The 23,946-nt window shown below is 42.1% G+C and overlaps 1 protein-coding gene across 3 annotated transcripts in view; it reads right to left on the bottom strand.

Annotated features, from left to right (window-relative positions):
- The window catches only part of roraa (RAR-related orphan receptor A, paralog a), a gene marked incomplete at its 5' end in the record, with an annotated part of 173,063 nt that overhangs the window by 38,913 nt on the left and 110,204 nt on the right, over positions 1-23,946 (bottom strand). For 2 of the 3 annotated variants that reach the window (XM_079162933.1, XM_079162932.1), the window contains one exon: positions 20,669-20,698. In XM_079162933.1, the coding sequence (XP_079019059.1) occupies positions 20,669-20,698 (30 nt within the window). Of the gene's footprint in view, positions 1-6,811; positions 6,843-20,668; positions 20,699-23,946 lie in introns of those variants that run through there. The other variant, XM_079162934.1, reaches the window with a different exon arrangement.

Genomic DNA, 23,946 nt, shown 5'->3' on the forward strand with positions numbered 1-23,946 from the left:
GCGGCGCCTTTAAACAAAGTTCATTGCCTTGCACATTCTACTTCCTTTCATCTTTGCAATTAGCACTGAAACAGCATTTCTTTTATTTCAAATGAATGCATGTGCATAAAAAATCAATCTTAAGCAGACTGTTCGAGCAAGGCTGTTTTTCTTTGTTATTTATGATGATACAATTCCTTTCATGCATCTTAGTTGGGGTGAGGAGGGCCTAATGCTAACCTTGAGAGTTAGTTTTCACTCTGGCCTGTACAGGTTCCCTCTGGGAGATTCAAACATGCCCTATTACAATCTGCTGCACCAATGACAGCAAAGTTAGGAGACTGTAGCAACTTCAAAACTCTAATTATTCACATTATTTGTCTATCTTGAAGAGCACCCCCTAGTGCTCAGGAGGATTCACAAATCCTTGTTTTTTCATCAGCGCAGACGCCGCATCAGATGAGTGTAGATGATGCCATCCTACAAGTAGAACCCCTAATGGCCTCTGCTGGGACACGTAATCAAACGCCTCACAAACTTCTCTCCCTTTTGTAATCAAGCAGCGGAGCGCATGTTGTGACGATCTTTGTTATAAAGCTGCCTGCTCCCTCATCTCATCAAAATTCTGTGCACCTCTCATTTTTCATCCTTTGTTCCCCGCCAGGGTACCTAGATGCCGCAGTCGCTCTCCATGGAGCAGAGGGGAGTGTGACTTAGCATGCCGTGACCTCTGACCCCGTCCAGGCTCCCCGACTATACAGCATACTTTTGCTGCAATTCTGACAACGTCATCACTATTTACAGTCTCTTAATACAAATTCCATAGACATCCGTATGTGCGACCTAGGAAATCACTTTCAATCAAGTTCACAGAACATGGCTGTACCATATGTCCATAGCAAAAGTGCTGTGTTAGCCATAATAGTGACAGCTCTTATCAGCGGCTGTCACCGAGAGCTCCTTTTTGGTCAACCCTATAGGTCACATTAACAGAAAAGTACTCCACTCTCATCTCACCTCTGCTGCGCTGACACAGGAGGAGGAGAAAGGTGATAAACCACACAAACAATACTCCTCTTCTTGCCTGCAGCTGGCACGCTTGCCTAGCAGGGAGATCTGATTACAACTGAGAAGAGAGCAGCTTGGTGTTTCATGGAAAAGCAGGTCAACTGGAGAATGCTGTCAGAGCTCGGGAGTCACCGGCCTGATGCAGGAGGAGTAAAAGCTATCGCGCACGGCGGGGATAGACGGAGGTTTTGTCTCCAGCCGTACTGTAATGGGCTTTATTTACTCTACCATTAAAACCAGAAAGGACAGGACGAAGGAAGCGAGAGGGCTGAGCATACGTCTCTCGGGAGAGATGCATTAGTGTTGTCTGGTGTTACTCCTCACCTTCTACCGCTTTTCAGTTTCTCCCCCGTCTCCCTCTGGCTCACACACAAGAGACGGAGCTGCCCCATTGCCGACACCTAACTCCTTATGTGTTTTTCTGTCCTCAGTGTTTGAGTCAGACAAAACGCAAAATCAATAATGCTTTTTCTCCCCCATTTCCTCTTTGATGCAACTTCAAAAAGCCAATGGACAGCCCTCCAGAGGCCCACAGAGAGAGAAAGCCAATGGTACGAAACACGCTCAGAATGAAAGTACAGGAGGAAAAACTTCACTCTTCAATCTCTTAAAACACTGTTAACTTCTGAGCCCCATGGGGCAAAGCCTATGAGGGTAAAACGGGGCAAGTCCGGCTGAAGATATATATAATCAAATATATTTATTCTTATTATGAAGCTAATAAGTCCACAGAGTATGCACATAAGCACTGTAACTGACCAAACATAACAATCACGTAGAATGTAAAGCAAACGGTTTCTGTGAACAGTGAAATACATCCCAATCCCTACTCACTTCACACATTCGACAGCGGAAGCTACAGGAAGAAAGAGGGAAAAAAGAAAGTGAAATGTTCTTTAACTCCATGGACTGTGGTATATGATTATCTAAGGAGTGCTGACAGTGGGAGTATTCTATCAGCAGCTAAATGCTGCATGACAGGGAGACACTTCAAAGGATCTATAAGTGACTCCTGAAATACTGAGTGAAAGTAACGCAGGAAATTACCCTTAAGTTAGAGGCGTTTGACTAAGCCCAGCTCAGTTTTTTACCTGACTGGGGAGCCAAATTGAGAACCCTGACTGAACTCGGAGTGAACGTTTCAGAATGAACAAAAATCCTCTCATGTAGCCCAATGGTTATCTTGAGCCGCTGTTGTTTGTTGTACCCTGCTGTTTGATTGGGCATAGGACAGGAGAGTCATTTAACCTCGCCTGTGATTGGATCTAATCTAATCTGTCAAAGCCACAAGGTGTGACTGACAAGACGAGATGACTGACAGAGCTGCCTGGCACACTACCAATGGCTTGGATGGATGGAGTCGCAGATTAATGTTTGTACAAACTATACTCAGATATGAGTATAAAAAGACTGTATTCATTTGTATTTGGTTGTTGCAAAGACTCAATGTATAGAAAAATCAATTCCATAGTGAATCAATCGTGAGCTATACATTTTTTAGCATATACCTTTTAAAGTATGGCTATAGCAATTAAGCCCTTCTGTAAATTGATGTACTTTTTTTAATGAATTATGCAGATTAAGAATGTATGTTCTTACTCATATCATTTTGTAAGTATTTTAATTTATATTCACATGCACATACATGATTGATTATGATGATATACTATGTGATTTGTTATTTATAATAATAATTTCAAAAGAAGGATTACTACAATTATCCAAAGACAAATTGTCACAAACAATACTAACTATAACTATAAAATAATTGAATTTAGAATTAATGGCCATCTCTCCTCTCCTCTCCAGAGTGCACCTCCCTATCCTCCCAACTTCTATGGAGCCAAATCAAAAATCCATGCTCTCAATGGGCAGTCAATATCTCATTAACCAGTCCCTCCACACACAGTCAGACGGCCAGGATGTTCGTCTCAGTGTGCGCAGCAAAGACTGGCACACCTCACACACTTTAATAACCTGTGGGGACGCCATTCCACTTCTTCAGCCAGCTAAGAGGCAAGAGAGAGGGCTAAAGAACGCAGCCTCCATCTGTCAGAGCGACTCTTGCTCGTCTCTCCACTGCTTCGATTTTATCTTATAAATTTGACTGCAACGTGTAAAAAGAAGGTGAAATTGAATGTAAACAAATTTCATGAATGCAAATGTCATTTTAGGGTACTGTTTCGAATATCGGAATTATGTTCACGTTCAAACTCAAATTATTTTAATCAGACTAAAATAAATATGAACACTTCTTAAAAAACTCTCTTTGTAAATGGGGCTTTTATTTTAAATCCTTACAGGTGACTTATGCTATATTTGTCTTCCCCTTAATCTGTGGCGATTTTTCCTTCAGCTCTTCATGTCCTCAGTCCCTAACTGGATAATAGCCAATCTTGTTAACCTCTGCTTTAATGTGTGAGAGCCTGCAGCACTGGGTAGTGAGCACCTCAATCGGCCACTGATAGAAAGAGACAAAGAGTACCAAATCTACAGCAAATATTTACAGCCTTGTTAACATAGCCTTACAGCGCCTATCACAAGATATTTGGCTTTAGCTTCTCTACGGCCCCAGCACATTTTTTACAGTCTGGTACACACTCGTGTTAAATCACATATTAATGTGCAGTCTGCATGCACTGTGCCTTGCTTTCGACACTTTTAAAACATTGCTGCTTTGCAGTGATGGAAGAAATACTCAGATCCTTTATTTTACTAGAAGTGCTAATACCACAATTTAAAAAATACTCTGTTTTGAGTAAAGTTATAAGAATTAACTGGAAAATACAAATATAAAAGTATCCAACGCAGATAAATAGCCCCTATGGGTGCATTTAGTATATCTAATTATACATTATACTATACAAATATTACTATACCATTTTTTTTAAATATGCGTTTTATTTTCTTGATCAATCCGTTTAGTAAGACGTAAGAAAATAGTTCGATATGTCAATCACAATTACCCAGAGCTCAAAGCGACACCTTCAAATGTCTTGTTTTTTTACCGACAAACAGTCCAGACTTCAAAATGATTCAGTTTACTATAACTTAAGACAAAGATTCACTGACTAATCATCATATGTTACATACTGATGGGTAGTTAACATTTTTAAAACACATATTTTAAATGTTCTAATGTTCTTCTGTTTTGCATGTAGAATCTGAATTTGTCAGGTAACTATTGTCAGATAAACGTGGTGCAGTAAAACATTTGGACTAGAAGTATAACATGTCATAAACAGGAAATACTCAAGTACTTGAGTAAAAGTACTCAGTTACATTCCCCACCGCTATGTATACCTCGTCACAATGATGCTCTTTGTGAAGGGTTAATTATATGTACTGAGGATGAGACGCACGTTTTACCTTTTCTGTCAATCTACACATCAAACAACTTTCTTTAATTATGTAATTGGAATTTTCATCCTAATTGTGCTGAGTAGGCTGGCTAATTTGCATGGGGTAATGAGAGGGATGTTTCCATTACAGGTAATTAGGTACTTGAGAGGCAGGCAGTGGTGTGGTAGAGGCTGAATAGAGAGGAAGAGGTGGGTAAAGGGGGGTGCAGAGTAGAGACAAAGCCACAGAGACCCATAGAGATGTTTGGTATAATATATTAGCATTATTTTGCAGTGCACAGTATGAAAAACTTTTTATTTTTAAATCAACAAAAAAAAGGCACATGCAATATGAACACAATTAACATAATAACAAAGTCATGTTCTGTTCATCCATTCATTTCACTGACCATTTTCAGGAAGAAATTACTACTGCCGTTTAAATTAGTTTCCAATTATACAGCTTGTTCATATTTTAATTTAATTTCTGACATTGCTACAGTGTCCCATCATGACACCAGCAGCTCCTATTAAACTGAACGTACCAATAAGGGGTGAGACAGAGCACAGAGTGGACATATAGACAGGGAAATAGAATGACTAGTAAACATCTCAACATGTTTACGGCTGATGACTAATAAAGAAAATGTACTTATTAAAAAAGGAAAAAATGCATTAAGTCAGGAAAAGAAGAAATATACACATTAAAATGTTGTGTATATGCCACAATTTAAAAAGGTCATAGAAAAGCTACACAGCAGTCGATTCCGTCCAAAACCAATATGATTTCATAAAGCCCTTCACTATAAACTGCATAAAGGACATTAGGTCAAAGGCCATTTTTCATATGCGTCTCATTGAAAATGAGATACAGGACTGCGCTTCCTCTCAATTTCACACAATTTCACAACTGACTGTGAGCCTCACTTCATAAATGAATTCTCACACATTGTGATCGATAGGGGGAAAAATAGATGAAATTAACACTACGCTCAGAGTTGCAAGTCTCTCACACAAAGAACACAATATTTAACTGCATCCAGATGGCAAACTTATTATGCAAATACATAAACTGTAACTAGGAAATGCTGTTAGGGTTATTATCAATACTACTAATATTAATACTAATATATAAATTTGATAAAAGCCTATTATTTCACACATGGGTTATTCATAAATACATTACTATATATTAATATGTATACATTTAAGTATTTTGAAAATACTCCATTGCTTTTTTGTCTGGACAGTAAATATAAAAAAAGAAGCACAAATGTAAATATATTTCAGGTCAGATGGGAAGACAAAAATGACATCATTACTGGCATTTCTCCTTCAACACAAAATGACAGCTGCCTGTGTCTCATCGATGTTATTGTTTTTAACTGTATTATGCATACGAGCGCATTTGTTTGGATATGGTTGTTCACATTTCTCAATATGGAAGACTGAGTGTATTAATATGTGTGAAGAGCATGATTATGTGCGCGTGTGCAAGCATGCATGAGAGAAGTGTGTGCTGTACTGTATGTCTGACTGCACTTTCACTGTCTGTCTGTGCGGATGTGTGTGTGTGTGTGCGCATGTATGCCTGGATGATGGAGGGGGTGGAAGAGCTGGGATTAAGCATACTAGATCAACATCACAGCGACTGGGAGGACCCAGTCCTGCTCTCATGGCCACATATGTACACCCGACTAACCGAAAAATAGGTCAGTGGAACACAACACACTCACACACAGATATACACACAGACACACATGCACCAGTATCAACTCAAAGAATCACAGTCTGCCAGTCGCGCCAGTGCCTTGTCGCCCGTCTGCGACCCACGTTCAACACTGCCACGCACATCTTCCCGCGGAACAGACACATCCTCTGGACTGGAACAACAGGATTAAGAACGGGACAGAGAGAATAGCAACAAGAGCCCCCGGGCCCCCCTTTCCGACCCTTTGCCCCCACCCCCTCTCTGAAATGCTACCTCACATTAATGCCAAAAAAACTTCTCAGGAGCTGTGCTTGTCAGAGACGTGCAAAGATTACACCGGCTGTGGTTTCCACAGCTCCCCACACAACAGTAGCAGCGAGAAAGCACACACACACACACGAGGAGTAAAAGAATCAAACCAAAATACCTTTACAAATTTAAAAAAGTTAAATAAGTCTAGCTCAGTGTCTCTTTCTGAATAAAGAACATATATGCACATCGGTTCATGCATGAAAAGAAACATTAGAAAAGCCTAGCTCACTTGCATGCATTCAGAAGCACAGTATTACTGTATTCCTCCCTCCCTCTCTCTCTCTCTGTCACACTCATGCCTTGCAAATGAAATGCAAAGAGTTGGCAGGCTATGAATAGCGGAGCCGTACTTCCCTACTTGTTACTCAGAGTGCAGGATCAGCATGCATTTTTCTCTTACCTTTCATAGCTGAAATCACAAAATACATCATTAAGCTTCGAGTCCATAAGAGAACAACTATCACCAGCGCAAAGCCCTCCACTGCTGTCTCAGCAGCAGCTGGCCAGCACAGCTCTGTCTCTCAGCCTCCGAGCATGACCACACCAGAATCCATGTGACTGTGACATCAGTGTTCATGTCTGACTGCTCCCCACCCACTAGCCTTTGATTGGCACAGCATGCAGCCAGTAGGGGCGCTGAGAGCTCAGGCAGGGAAGCTGGCCCTCTTCCCACTGATTGCAGTCAGAGCCTTGTATACCGGCTTGCTAGACACAGCGCACTCTCGCTATCTTCCCTTGGCATATCCTTTTTAGTGCAAGGATAAAGTCCGAACCAGTTCTAGCAGACGTCAGTTTATCACACTATTGTTCTATCCCTTCTACTCTCTCGGTTTTCTGCATTAAAAAAAAAAGAAAAGAAAAACAGCGCTATGTTAAGGATAAGAAAAAAGTCATAGGAGGGGATAAATGGCTACGCGGGGATGAGAGAGAGAGGTGAAGCCGAAAAATAGCCAAGGAAACAAAAGAGAGCGGAAGTAATAAAAGGAAAAGCGGAGAGGATGGATAAGAGGGGGGATCTGTAATGTTTTTGGGGCTCAAAGATCGAAGCGCTCCGCTCTCCTCCTCCTCCTCCCTGTCTGTAGATATGAGTGATCAGTGTGAGGCCAGATGTCTGCAAGCAGCGGTGGGCCCTACACAGAGAGAAGACGAGTGGAGCCTCAGCTTCTTCCCGTGACCTCTCAGAGGACCCGCATTGCCCTTCTCTCACACACACACACACACACTCCGACGGCTCTCACACACTCTTTTAGACAGGTGAAGAAGGCGAGATAGTGACGGAAGGGTTCGGATGATCCCTTCCACCCCACAGCGACCGGGCGATGAGTTTCTTGCTATCATTTCTCCTTCTCTCCCTCCTGTGCCCCTCACTCTCGCCCCCTGCTTCCCATTCCAGTCCCTACCTCTCTGTCTCTCTCGCTCTCTCTCTCCTCCCCCTCTCCTCGCTCATCCTCTCTCATATGATAATCTGTTCTGACTCCTAACCAGCTGCCTCTCTCTGATACAATATTCTGGTTTTAGTGCAATCCAGCCTTGGCCAATAACCACGTTGCATTTGGCATTTCCACAAATAAGCTGGCGCTCATATCATCTCGTCTCAAGACAAACATCATGCAGCTTCAGTTTCAGGCGCTGCAATATTTCAAATCTAAAAATGACAGGGAAAATACTTTTTTTAACACCACCAATATTTCAAATTTGGATATTTTAGAGGCTGATTTTACAATCGCTACAGTGGTTTGACATCAATATCACAACAGCAGCACTGTATCTTTGCCACAGGATTATGATGCTTTCACTTTCAACAATGCGTTGACAATTTATTTTTTTTTATTCCCGTTTTACATACTAAATATCTACATGCATTTGATGTTTTCTATCATGTTCTGTTGAATGAATAAAGGTGCTTCTCACCACATATACAATGGAAATGAGGACTCAGCAGCTTGCAACATAAATCTTCCCATGACAATGTTTCATTAGGACCTCTATGATCCATTAGAGACACTAAACACATTAACTCACGTTGTGTCAACACTGGTCTCTTATTGCACACCGTCTAATGAACAAAATATCATTCAGAGGCTGATAGCATCAAATGGAGCGTGCTTGGGATACAAACTACACGTAGACAGGCCCTGGTAAACTATTCAAAACAATGTGGTGTCAGAGACAGGGCAGTTGTCTCTGCTCTGTCGGCAACTCATTTCAATGTTGCCGTCTCCCCACAAGACCTTCAAAGTTCACCAGATGAGTCAGGGCCAAGGCCCACGCAGGAACATGTCTAACTGCCACTATCTGTGGTTCTCTCTCAGAAACCAGCTGCTCTATCAGTGTACCAACCGTGGCTTGACACACAGTGGCTTAACGCTGAGCTATGGTTAAGGGAAAAAAACAACAACAACAACATGATACTGCAGGAGGAGTTGCGCTTGCTGGCTGGTTATCCAAAAACATGTGAGAGGATAACATTCTTATTACCGTCTGAGCGTCAGGAGCACATGTTTTGTCTGCTTACAATCTATGCTGTGAATGAGTTCCCTACATGTTAGGAGAATTATGAAACGACCAACGCCACTGGCTATTTCTAACAATGAAAGAGTAAAACCTATAAAATGTTGCATCAAAACCGATGTGGTACACCGAGTCTAATTGTCCTCTAACATATCTTCCCTATCCATCCGCTTTCACGCGGGTTTGTTCTCCCGAATTATAAAAACAAAAAGCATATTACATTCTACCAAAGAAACAAACATCGACAGTTCTGTAGATTATCCGCAGTAACTTGGAAACTTTCTGGGGCGGTCCGGAGGCTTATAGGGTTTAAGTCATGGAACCATGGAACTCAATGTCCGTAGTCTAAATCTGGGTGGGGATCTTTGTTGCACGTCATTCCCCATCTCTCTGTCCTCTCTTTTCTTTTTTTCAATACTGTGAGCACGACAAACAAAATTGTATTATAATACAATATCATTTTTAATTGTGGTGAATTTACCCTTTAAGAAAAACATAAAACTAATAAACCAATCTTGATGTTGTTCTACTCTACAACAAATGCCTGCAACTGTATATAATTGTGCTTAAAAGCCCAGGCCTCCCTAAGGAGAAATGTCTCCAGCTAAGCTGCTTCATTTGCTCTTGATCACACTCTCCCTTGACTGCTCCACATTAGCAGTGACAGTATGCCAATACCCTGCTGATAGTTGTTCATTAGGGCATTGATTAAGCCACAAAGGCTCTGATGGTCAAACGTCTGTGGGTATGAATATGCTGATCACTGTAGCCATCGATAGAATCCTTTTAGTCAATCATTTCTTTTAGTACAAAATGGAAATCGTGATGGTGAAGTTGCTATGACTCCAGGAGGGAGAGAGTTTCTGGTACAGACACTAAATTGGTGCATTGAGACCAGCCCAATCATGTGTCTCACACTCCTCTTGGATTAATTCAAGCAAATGTATTTACTGTAAACAAGCCCTGTGGAATGGAATTCAATTGAGATGAGGTGCGGAGCATCCACTGGTGCCCCTGGAGGAGAGGAGAGGACCAGAGCTGATAATGGCCTCATTAGCAGTCTGTCAGTAGCCATTCCACGCACAGACTCACCATGCAGCTGATCCGTGTTAACTCTTACAGCTCTGGACCAGCCTCAAAACTGTCCTCTGCGGTGCTGTTGCACTCTGCGGCCTTTGACCTCCACGGGATATACAGTTATGGACTTCCTCATTGTGTGTGGGAATCTCGTCGTGAGGTATTTTAGAGAGTTGAGGCTTATATTCCACCACAAGAGCCACCTGGGTGTTTGGAGGCACAACACCAGCCTGAAGCAGCGGTAGAATTAACAAGCTTCAACAGGCACTCCATGAAAACAATACAGATCAATTTAATATAGATGCCAAGGAGTGGAGGGCATAATATTAGAACCATAACAGCACTGGCCCACACCACACAATCATAAACCAATTTAGGGCCATTCCAGGCAATTTCCTGGGGGCTTCCACTTGTGGGAAGACTTCAATAAATCACACAGACAACAAAGGGAATATCTATTTCAGTGAAAATAGAGGACACTATTGGGTTATGTCCAGAGGACTGCGAAGGGTTGCATTTAAAGAAGAGTTTGAATAAGAGAAGTGAGAGTTTAAGAACATACTACATGCCGCTGCTGTGCCTGGGTTTCATGGTATAATGTGTAGCTACAGGAAATGCCGTTCAGTCATTACGGCTAATGGGTTTTCCACGGAGCAAAGCAGTATGTCTACTAGTCTAGCAAGGTAGCAGCTGTAGGTAAGTATTGTGCTTTCTGCAATCTTAACAGTTACTGTACACTCTGATCAGATGACTATATACACTGCCCTTCATCCTTTAGATAAACTGCAACCCCGGGGCCAGCTCAGCACTATTCTCTCTTTCTATCCGTCACTCAATACAAACACACACAAGCACAATATTTATAGAACAGGAGGGTCAAAATGAATAAACCTGAAAGCATATCATTCCTACATAGGTGAAGTGTACACCCGTCAACTGTCATGTAATCCGAATCAACAACACAGTACTTATAGTGAATGGTTGACAAGGCTATAGCCTTTTGTTTTACTGCCAGGGTTATTTATAGAGTGAAATTTAAATCTTTTTTTTTTGAACAAACACAAAAATAAGAGCCTCTGGTATTTCCAAATCAATTCAATCAAAAGTACCGTGTCACCGTGGTAGCAAAGCCATAGTTGTCCTCCGCGGATTGACCACGATTCAAATTTAAGGCAGACTTGCATGCCTGCCTCAAATGAAATGACCCCTTGCAGGTATGAGTGAGGTGGTGACAAGAGGCTTTGAACAATATAATAAGCACCGCACTTCAATGGAAAAACATCAAACACCCTCGGCTACTTTTTAGTCGCTATTTTGTTTGGTGGCTGCGTAGTTGTTGCTGTTATTTGTCTGCTAAATTTAAAGTAAGTGAAATGCCAGGCCATTTCTGTGCGTCTCTGGGCACTCCAGCAGCAACACAAGTGTTTACAATCGGCCCACTGGAACTGAATGTTCACTTGATTGATACAGCCTTGAAAGAAATATGTGCCTCATACATTCACAAAAGGTTGTCATTTAAGTGACTGGAATAAATCAGTTTATTTATTTGGTTTATCAGATGAAAAGGCAGTGGTAAAGAGGGATCATCAGCACTGCTGGAGTGCTATCATAAATCTCACGGAACAATCTTTCAATAGATCAATAGAAATCAGATTTAACAATGAATTGCACCGCATCTCCTTTGTGCGAAGCTGCCCTTGGGGACAGAAAGGAAAGGGATAGGAGGATAGAGAGAGAAGGAGCGAAAGGGAACGAGGAGGGGAGATTATCATAGGCATGGCAGTCTGTGTGAGAGGCTTAGCCTGGCTAGGCAGGGAGGTGGAACCCTGTGAATTCTAATGAACTGGCAAGACTCCCCCAAAACCAGCTCCATCTCCATGGCATGAGGACGACAGGAGGGAAGGAGGAGGTGATTAGGAAGGCGCAGCCCCTCCACGGCAAACCAAACAGAGCAGGTCATTTTCCCTGTGATAATTATGGCTATAACCAGGCATGAGGGATTGGTAATGGACCTGCTTATTCTTCATGCCCTGCAAAGGCAACCACTGAGCCTGTCGAGGGGGAAAAAGCATGGTGATGTGTTTTTTTTTTTTTTTGTTCTTCTTCTGTTGGTCGGGTGACTCTGGTAAGAGTTGCGTTAGCTGTTGAAAAGGGCAGCAGGGGAACTTGGCCTTTGAGGGAGAAGTTAACGAATGAACTTCATTATTGAGGAGCATACCAGGGAGACCCCCCGGAGTGTGTGATGTATTACCTGGCGTCAAACTTACACACTCCCACAGCATCACCAATATAGCCTGACATCAGCTCTGGGGGGAGGTAGGCGTGTAAACTAAAATAGTTAACCTTCTGGCTTAAGGCTATAGAAGAAAAGAAGAAAACAGAAAAAACAAACTGAGATGTACAATATTTGCGTCAATAGAGATGTTTTCAATAAAAAAAGAAGAACATTTTAAAACCTCTAAATTACTCAATATTTCTTCTGCGTTTAGGCTGAACAATTTCACCATTATTCTCTCTATTGGAACACCAAAGTGAGTAATGAGGCAGAGCTTTTTTCTGTGACTGCTCAGCGCAGAAACCCTCAGAAGAAAACTGTTTCAGCTTAAACTAACACATATTTAATGTTCTCTCTGCGACTTCAGGTACTGCAGTTGGTCCGGTGAGGCAGTGCAGATCAACGCAATGTAGATTACTCTCATTTATTAAAAAGCAGCTCTGTTCAAGCATGAAAGTAACTTTTCCTAAGTTCTATGAGCTTAATAAAAACAAGTGACCCACTAGAGGGACCAATGCTTTCCTCAAGATTGAGGGAGATCTTCAGGCTATTCGCGATGTGCACCACTTAGCCTTCCCCCTTCCCCTGGATGGAGTTTCTCTACGGTGGATGGGACGAAGGAGCTCTTTTACTGAGCACACTCTCAACACTTTTACTCTTGACTTATGAGGATGCCATGGGTGCAGGGGAGTGATTCATCACTGGGTGTGCTCCTCTTGCACCCTCACACATTAGTAATGTGGTCCGCTGAGGAGGAGTTCTGTCATCAGTCTGTACCTGGACCCTCCGAACAAGGTAGGTCAACAGGAGGCAGCAGCGGCTGGCCCACTTTTAGTCTTTCACAGCACCTTTAAGTTTCCTCCAGCTCTGCCACAGCTGAGCCTGACGGACAGACTAAGACCAGTCTGGTCAAAGGGAGACACTGCATCGGTGCTGTAACTGGTGTACTCTCTCTATATCTGTTGACTCAGTGAAGCTTGTCCTACCAGTGCCAAAGTACAGCAGGCCGAGTGAGACTTGGTGAGAAGTTAAAGCAAAGGGAGAATGGCATCTTCATTCAAAATAGTGTGAGAGTGTAAAAGCAACACAAAAAAAAGAAAGAAAAACAAACAAATGATTCATAGTTTGGATGAAAAGTTCCCAGACTTCTTCATCTGAAACCGCCTGGGGAAATTTCATCACAAGACTCCCTAGTCTTCTGTAATACGGCCGCAACAAAATAAGTGGCAAACACATGATTGTCTGTTCTTTCACAAAATGTAGAGCCACTTTAAGTCAGCATAAGCCTTTGACCTTAACATTGCAGGTAATGCACATTTAAATACCTACCTCAGTATTCATGTTTGTCATTTTACTTGTGAAGATTAGGTGTAAAAAGGCTATTTGAAACCAAAACACAGGATTAAGGGATAATGCTGCTCTGTGTCTTGTGAGTCGACCTTGATTCTGTAATCCAGCACAATACTGGAGAACAGCATATTTCTCTCTCTTGTACATTCAATACACTCACTGTAGAACAGCTCACGCTGATGTAATGGCAAAAGCATAATGGCACTACGCTGAAAGAGAAAGTAATCTGAATTAAGGGGAACTTCATTGTGATATCTGTGAAATAGAACTGGAAATAGCATTACAACATTTGTACAAAGAAAAAAACTATTGGTAGTACCTTTATATATTAAAGCAGGCTGGATAAAAATATGAGCTGATAATGTTGTTGCACGTAAGAGAGGAGAAAAAAAGACAGTCAGGGGAAAAAAAAAGCACATAAGTGAATTGATTTGAATCACGCAGACCTGCACTTTAATGACCGTGGTGAGAAATGAACTTGATCTTCAAAGTGAACCAACCTGCAGCCAGCCCCGGCGTTATTAAGGACCGTGCCACTTAATCAGAGAGGACGCCGATTTAGCAAGGAGCTAACTATGCAGGAGGGACCCTCTCTGGTAGAAAACACATTACAGAGCATTGTGTCACCTGACTCGCGCAGGTATGTATACATGCTCTCCTCTCTTCCCCCAATCTGCCTTATTTTCCTGACTCCATGTCTCCTTTTCTGTTTTTTTTTCTTCTTCTCCTGCCGCAGACCTAGTAGAATGAAAACCTGCCTTTGATGTCTGGGATCCTATAATGCTGAGCAGTAGAAATCCGCATGCCTGTTATCTGTAGAATCTTAATGATGACGGCTAACTTCACAATGGGTTAACCACATCTCTCTGTTCTCGCACTGCACACCCACAGAAACACAAATTAATAGCAACGGGAAAAAACAGCCTTTCTCTAATAAAGCAGATTCAACAAAATGTGCACAATGCGATCAGCACAAATGTCAATGTATAATATCACTGAAAGCTTTTGTGAGCACTTCTGCTTTCTTCTTGGTCGATGTAACTTTTTTTTCTACTTTAGTTTCTGAGCAGAGTGACACATTTTTGTTGGAAAGACGGGATCCTTACTTCAAATGCATCTAATTAAGTTCCAGTACACATATGAAGCTCGGTATTCAAACAGTCTATTTTGTTGTGTTTTTCCCCCAACATATTTATTTTTCTTTGTTGCACTGTGACGATCATTACTGACCTTGAAATGGTGCTTACATGATAGTTCAGAATAATTGTATTATAGGGGACATCTTACTGGTTGCATGGATTATTCAACAACATTCCTCTGAATAATTCAGGAATGAAATTATATATGTTCATTTTACTTGCCTTAATTCATGCATGATATTGCATCAGAATTTTCAAAACCCCCCCAAAAAAAACATAATGGGATATTTCTGACAATAGATTTTTTATTTTTTTTTGCTCCACTTCAGTTTAGTATAATTTGTCTCAAAAATGCACTTCAGTGAGAAGTGAAGACAATCAATATCAGATACATGCTGGTCAGAGTGATAAGCTCTGAGCACGAGAGGACAGACTATGTGTATGGCTGCGACTGAGGAACTTGATGATGGCACGAGGACATTTAATTATGGCCCCCATCTTAAAGCTTCCCCATCAGCATCCGTCAGGATCATATCTGGAGGAGCTCCATGACCTCCGCCTCCGTCGCCCTCCATGAATCAAACCTTTCATTACCTGCTGACAATCTTGTCCTGCGCTGAGTGTGAGTACACCATGGGAAAGTGATGAGGCATCGGAAACCTGATGAGTGACGGATAACCATGCGCTTGTGCAAAGGCTGGCCGGCTGTGCGCTGCCGTGAGCGCAAGGCCGGCCGTGCCCTCCCAGCCATGCCAACTGCTTCGCCTGGCAGACGCCACCATCTCAGCACAGCTCCACGGTCCCCGGGCCCCTTTCACCTGAGGTGGCAGACAGCCGGCAGAAGCGAAATCGCCGGCAGCAGATGGGGCCACTTACTTTGGCTGGCCCAGCCAAGCATTGTGTCCTTGTCACATGTCAGTTACTCTTGTTTTCTGGTCTGACAACACTTCAAGACAGGGCCTTTCAGTTTTCAGTGAGACACAAAAGGGAGAGGGTGAGGAAAAGCTGACGAGGCCTCTCTTCACTCCGGCGCAAATTCTCTGAAAGAGCCGGCACCAAGAGAAGAACCAGATTAAAAGCCAACAAAAGCAGAGCTCCCCCACAAAAAGCTGTTGTGCACCCCTACGGTTCCCCCTTAGCATTCTCCTCCTTATAAAACACCCTGGGCCCCCAGGAGGTGATAGAAAGAAGCGTCCACACCCACAGAAATGTATGCAAAGAAAGCACATGTACAAAGGCCATTTGCAATTTTACAAAATGGCAGACATAATGCTTTTACCGAAAAATGAGGACCTGCCATATTGTGTTGGAGGGGAGAAAGTATGGCACCAGAGGAAAAATGGAGAAAAATCATGCTGGCCTGGTTTACGACAAATAGATAGCTCTATTGATTTCCCTTTTGCACTGACTGTCCATCCCTCACTGTTGTGATTACATTGACCTATTTCATGAAAAAAAAAATAGCCGTCTGTTATAGATTATACCAGAATGTCCAAAAAGAATACTGTTTTTGTGGAACAAACAAATAGAGAAAGATGAAACATAACCTACAGTACAGTGGGAGAAAGAAATTGCGTCAATTTAAGCGTTCAATGTTGCTCTGGGAGGAGAGGAAACAACAAGTTCTTGTACCATGCTGAGAATCAAATAACTTCAACAGAAAGAGCGCCGGCGCTTAGTGGGGCCCCGCAATGTCAATTTCAATCCTAACAAAAGGGCAACAACATCAAAATGATTGCAATATTGCTCAACCAACGTTTAAACATAATAATGCCAATTTTACAAACTTGGAATTATGTTTAGTAAGAACAACAGAGCATAACATATTTGATAATAATCTAATGTACTGTATTGTGTTTTTTTTCCTTTCTGTAATACACTACAGCACAGTTCAGTGTTGTATGCTTTGTGCTGATGATTCCTCTGCGTCTGTGTGTATTGCTGTGTGCACTCGTCCTGCTCCACTATGTCTGTGCTGTGCGTCTCACTAGACTATCTCTCTCCGCGTAGCTCAGGGGACTCTGGCTGGCTGATCTTCATTATCAGCCCGAGCTTAACAATGTACTGGATGCACTTCCCACATGAGTGCAACTAACAAATCCCCACAGAGCTGAATCAAGGCAACAATGTGATGAAATACCTTCAAACAGCCACTGAGCATGGAAAACTGAGCTATGCAGAGACAACTCGCACTGCCCCGGGCGATTCCACAGGAGTGCGCCTGTTGCCAAGCAAAATTAGACAGCATCTGGGACATATTATTCGCCTAAATTGGCAATGTACAGCACTATTAAGGACCATAAATCTCATGTTTGATTAACTGAAAATACCTCAATTCACAGAGCCAATGCAGCAGCATTCTATCACTCAGAAATCCAAGCAGGATCTGATGTCTTTTAGAGGTAAAATAGATGCTTTACGGGGGTAAAATCTGTCATGTGAACACAAAGAGCATTATTGGGATTAATAATGCTGTTAGCATATTGTTCCAAACATACACCAGACTACATTTATGAGAGGAATCTCAAATGCACAAAAGCTAAAAAAAAAAATCTACAAACTCTGGCTTTATAACTTTGAGTTGAATCTCAACGACTGATACTATTTCACTGTAACTCTGCACTCAGTTTTTCTGTGGAGAAAAATCTAAATCATCAGTTTCCTTCAAAACAGATTGGCTGTGCTATTACTATGTGAGCGTGGATCTCAGACGAGAGAAACTCAATACAAGCTGCTAGCAAATAAATTAAGACGCAGGAGCAAGGCCATGTTTCTCAATCAGTGTAAAGGAGTCTGTCATCGCAATGGAGATAAATATAGGGTGAAAAAACTGGGACTCTCTACAATGTATCTGTAAAACTGAAGAGAGGAAGCATCGTCTGTCTCCTTTTTTCTTTTCCCGGAGTTACATTCACTACTACTACTGCCTCCCTCTGGCCACTTTATTCCCAATCTAAACTCAGGCACACACTACACATAGTACACATTAATACAGGGGATTGGCTGAATATTGCAAATGTAATGAAATAAAATAAAATAACAATGCTTCATTATTTTTCAGCTATTGTTAAGACTGCAAATTCATATCATACGGTGATTTTTGAGGACAGTTTTTTATTTTTATTCGAATATTGTTTAGTGTTTCTGTTATATGGAGGTATTATTAAATCATTTTGTATGTTTTGTCGAATCTTTTGTATACACTTAATGTAGAAACTCAAGCCTTTGTTTTATTGTGCATCATAGTCTGAACAGTTAGCCAGACAATCAGTATATTGTACTTCATCTGCAAGAGTGAGAGAGGATTAGCTCGAGGTAATCAGGAGATCTGCTCTGTTCGAGGTCGAGCATCCTGGCTACACGACGTGTGTGTGTGAGCGTTAGCTAGCTCTCTGCTATTCGAGCTGTGAGACAGAGCCCCAGACTGCTGATGGCAGATTAGAGGTGAGACGTCTAATCTCAGTGTAATCAGCTGCTGCATCTGATCCTCCGCTCCACACCATCGCTCTCAACAGGTCCAAACAGAAACTCATCTCACAGCAACGCAGCCTTGCTGAGGTAGGAGACTGTGACCGCGTATATCTGGTGTCCGGCATCAAAGTAAGACAAGAAGAAAAAAAATACAATAGCAAATTTAAGCCCTTGATCTCTTGTTGTCACCTCTGTCACAGGGAATTTTTTTTTTTAACATCAACTGCTACTAAAAGCCAAAACAACAGAGCATATGTTAAACTGTCAGGGAAATGTACAGGAAAACCACAGCTGACTTCTTGCTGAGAATTATAGCCTTGTGGTTAAAGAAAGTGCTGTCGAGGGGCCGCCCCTTATAGGGAATGAAGAAAGAAGGGCAGTCAGACCGAGAGAAGTCTCCTTATAGCAGCTAGACTTGAGAGAGGACATCGCAGTCATAGGAACAATGAGTATCTGTTTTCATCTAGAATACTTCACCTTCTGATGGCTCTATGATTAGTCCAGTTGGTTGAATGAGAGGAGAGGAGAGGAGAGGAGAGGAGAGGAGAGGAGAGGAGAGGAGAGAGGAGTCTGCCAGTGAACAGCTGCCCCTGTAATTTATATTGATGAGGGGACTGGCATGGCGGGAAGCTTCCAGCAGTTTGATCACTCAGGCAGAGTGGGGAGTTAGTCAGAGACACGGCCCATCCCTGTGGTCTAGGTTGGACTAGGAAGACCTCCTAAAACACACACACACACACACTTGCTTGCACACACATACAAGCAAGACTGCCAAGCTCACATTACGAGTGGCAGTGTGGACTGGCGTATAGTGGGGAAGCCAATGTTTTCTCTGCGAGAAGAGAAATAGGTCTACAGCCTGGCTATAACCATGTAGGGCAGCGCGATCTCCATCATTATTACGCCACCATATAATCACCAGGTTTCTCTAAGAAAGACCTTCCCTCCATATTCTCAATGACCATTAACCAGCCCTTGAACTTATTCTTGTGCACACAGTTCTGACGAGGTGCTACAGCCGCTTCCTGTCTGTGAGGCACAGCAATCAACTACTTGTTAAGGGGCTTTACTTTGATTTCCTCACAAGGACGCGATTTGAATATTTCTCACTGATATGAGACAGCGTGGTCCAGTCTCTGCCCAGGGCTTTGAACCCAAGACTCCTAAATCATGCTCTTTGATTTGAGCCCCCTTCCGGTGTTGAGGTGCTTAGCGCCGCACTAATTAAGATAGTGGGGCGGTGGATGGTGGGTCAAAGCGTTTCTGTGCTACCTTGAAGATATCCTGACACAAACACGAACATGCACATATCAAAAAAGGAAATACCAAAGCCCCTCCAGACAAGCAAATAGCTTAACACACAATCATGCTGCTGTTTTGACAGGGCTGTTTGAGTAAGGTAGACCTGTCTAGGAGATCATATCCTTTGCCCTGCTGTCTGATGTAAGAAAGAGCCGGGGTGTTTTACAGGGCGAGATGCAGCTTCTCACAATCTGAAACTCTTCGACCGCTCTTACAGAAAAGCCCTCTGGCCTTCCCTCTCCACAAGTTTCATCAGAGTGATCAGAGGGAAAGGATAGCCTTCAGGGCTAGTTTCTTCCGTTCACACAGTAGGGTATGAACACACACACGCACACACACACACACACACACACACACACACACGCACACGCGCACACACAGACCTACACACTTAAACAGAAACACTGCAATACACCGCACAAAAGCGTTTTTACATGCCTTTTCGGAGACACTTCACACGTGTCAAAATGGAGTACAAATCTCTTGGAAATCATTGATTTACAGGTTTGACTGTTCATCAATTCTTCATGAGCAGACTGAAATTGAAAAGGCAGTGCTGGTGGTTAGACGAGGCAAAGCCTGTGTACTATTGTTGTACAGCAAAAAGAAGTTTGTATCTTTCAATTGCAGTGATATGATCTGTACATGAAGAATACAAACTCTAATGCAGCTTCAGAGGTTGCAAACCACCACACAACACCACATCCGTGTTGCTCAGCTGCAAGGCCTTGCAGAAAACAAAGAAGTGCGTCAGTACGCGGTCTGCTTCAACTGTGCATGATTATCAAACAGTCATATGACTGCATAGCATTTTAATTTCCTCTCTGGGGTTATCATCATATTCACTGCGGGATGGAGAAACACGAAACAGTGAAAGTGGATGGCACTGATCTAATTGAGGGTATTGATTTATTACAATACTAGTCGTGCAACAATATGCATATAGGCACTGATGAAAGAAGAGTCAACAGAAACAAGATGATCGTATCATCTCTATATGAGGTACGGAGAATTTGGTTTTCCCCACATTAATCAGTGTAGATTTTTTCTTAGAATGAAATGACATTGTTTACAGCCTTAAAATTGTAGTGCAACACAAATAAAAGGGTAATAACAAAATCGGTGTACTCACAAGTATGTGTCTTCTTTGTTACTGAGATACCTGCAAAGAGAAAACAAGAAAAACATTAAAAATAAATAGGAAAAAAACCCACTGAATAAAAACTTGACATGGCTCTGCTGATAGCTAACTGATGGTGGTGATGACGAGGAAGAGGTTGACCCTGTGCTCCAACACACTGTCACTGTCCAAGGTCACTGAAGTGGCAGGCCCAGGGCTATGGTGTGTGTAGGCTGGTGTCTGACCTACAGCCGTGCTACATTAACATCCACGACAACGTGGTGGAAACTTTATCCTCTGAGGGCAATGAATAAAAAACTATACTTAAAACAAACAACATTTGGAATGCTAATGCATTGAGCAGCCGCACTGATTGGGCGTGAGCACATGACTAAGCCTGTGGCCCAGAGCTGGATGGAGGCACTTTGACCTCCCTGTTAGTTAGTTAATCCTTCATTTATTTATTTATTGAGATTAGGAACCTCTTTTTCAAGAGATACTGTGCACACAAAGCATACGTGAAAGCACAAGACAAAAGTATAAATCTAAGCACAAATTATGGTCCAAAACATCAATTAAGTCAGAATATAAAGAAAACAATGACATGTAATATTTTAAATATACGTTTAAAAGGGTGCTGGATACCAGCAGTGGGTGAAAAACAAATCAGAGATCTTGAAATAGTGTACTTTTTTTTCTCTTTAATTTATTATCATTTTGACAAGCTAGTGATTGATAAGAGAATCAAAAGCATCAAATCAAATCAAAACGATCACAAACGTTTCTGGTAGCATAACGCATCATCTAAATGTGCATTACAATGTGGAGCGGCACAGATTACACATATTATTTATATTGTGAGAATGAATCAGACCTGCAAACTCCAGAACGGTGAAAAAGCTGACCAAAATCATGTTGGGGGGCCTGGGGGCATTGACACTAATCTATTGTGATTTTGAAACGCAAATGAAGCCTTTTGAGTATAAGTATATACTTTACATACTGCTGGGTAGCTTGCGACCTATGAAGCCATATTGATGAAAAAATATCAGAACTATTTTTATTTATATGAATGAATTAAATATGAATTAAATATTTTCTGTATTGTTAATCTGAATCTGCAAAGTAACAATCAGCCAGATGCATTTAGAGTAAAATTACTTTCAACCATGCACGTTTTATAAGAGAATAGCACAGCACTGACAATGTCATGAAGCTGTTGCAGTGCTGTGGTCTAAATGCTGCTTGCTATCGCTGTACTAATATATTACTTATCTCCAGAAGGGCCTGTGGTGGAGTCCGTCCACTAAGGAGTCCATTTTAGCCAAGCAGGTAGTTTAGAAATTGGATGGTAATCATTTTAATCGGTGAGACTTGCATACATGTGGAATTATACTGGATATAAAAGTAAGGTCAAACATATTAGCAAGCAGTGCTGCAATTAAACGAGCACTGAGGCGTCGGGGATGAAGGATTTAAATCATTTTCATCCTTAAAACTTCCTAAAATGTACACCCCCCAGTTTACTATAAACCTTGTGCTGAGAGTGAGGTCTGAGAGATAATGTAATGATAGAGGCAGAAAAGATTTGATAAACCACATATGAGATACAAGCAGTTTATGTGTGGAAGTGTGCAAACTGCTTATCAAACTAGTGGCCAGTCTGACCAGTGTGAGTCAGAACTGGCTGAGGTGGAGCTGGGCTGCCACTGCTCACGCTGCCCTGCCTCGGCCCTTCGGGTGTCAACTCATCGAGTGAGCCACTTCGGTTCCTGCTGTCTGCAACATTGGTCTAATGCCCCAGGAGCCTGACGCGGACGAGCGCACAGCCAGCCCTGGTCCCCAGCGGCCCCGCTGGATGCTCATGCTTCGGGGGGCGATAGCGCACTAATAGATCCCACTTGTCATGCGGAAGCAATGGCTAATTTTTCTACAGCTTGCATTTGAAACTCGAGGGACGGCGAGTTGACATGATTCAATAACTCTCTGTGAAAAAGGCGTCTGGCCAGAGATAACAATGTTTCAGACACGTTTGAGGGGAAACGAGTCAAAGAGCAACGAGGGGGAAAAGAAATAAGCCCTTCAGCCTCCTATAGACATACACACAGAAACACGTAACTAATATCAACTCCACTGAGCAGAAAGAGGGAAAACAGTCACCTAGGGGCCGGCAGTCTGTGATGGAGCTCTAGCATTGTTCCAGTGCTCAGGGCCAAAAGCTTCTGCTTCTGTCCAACTGTGACTTTACGCAAGGAGAAAATAAACTGTAATCCAGTCTTAATTCTACACTTCAATCAAATGACAGTGAAGCCAGCGAGAGCTGATGGTCCATTAAAGAGCAGTGGTCTCAAGGTGCTGCAACACAAGGCAGCTGTAAAAGACAATATTAAGCAGTTAACTGGCTCTTTGTTTTGATGGGTAAGACAACCTCGTAGACCATGTGAGGAACACAGCCGGTATGCTTAGGGGAAACTGTATTAGAAGAAAAGAGCAAACTAGCAGCTTTTTAATGGCTTTTTGTCAAACATAAAGAAGACATTCTCAAACTATTTAAGGGGAGTCTGGTGACAATTAGAAAAGGGATATTATCAAATCAAAAGGCGCCGTATTTCATATAACATGTGCATGGCATACAGCGGGAGCAGAAAGTGACAGAGAAATCAAAATAGCAGCCTGTTTGTCTTCTGACTGACCACAGATCTTTGAGTTGCAAACAACCATTTGCAAAATGTTGATGACGGAGGAAGTGAAAGAAACACAAGTCTATGTGAGAGTATGCGTAGAGTATATGCGTGTGCTTTCGCCCAGAAAGCCACACAGACCACAGTGTGAATACTCGAGAGCTGTTCTGCTGTCTCTGACTTCTTCACTTACAAAGACAAGAAGTAACAATTTATCTGGCACTTTAAAGGCTCTTGTTTCTAATCCTCAGATGTTGAACTGTACATCAATGATGCAGTAATGAATGATTATTATTGTATAATCATGACATTTCCTATTTAATAAACTTAAGCATACCACACATTTTGAGCTCTACCCCTATTGCCACACTGCTCCATGAGCTCAAGTCTATTTAATTAGTGATATAAAAACTGTAAATGGTTTTGTTCACTAGACTTCGGACTTTTTCTCACAACTAATATGATGTATTGTGTGTATTCTTAGATCCTAAAATGTACTACTGCACAATATTAGGGAATTTGTTTTGAAACCGGCATTGTTTAAATCATCTAGTAGTCGACTTATTCCTTCTCTGCAGTCAGCAGACATGTGTACCACATCACCTGCAT

This window comes from Pholis gunnellus (genome assembly GCF_910591455.1).
Source record: "Pholis gunnellus genome assembly, chromosome: 7".
Lineage (NCBI taxonomy): Eukaryota > Metazoa > Chordata > Actinopteri > Perciformes > Pholidae > Pholis > Pholis gunnellus.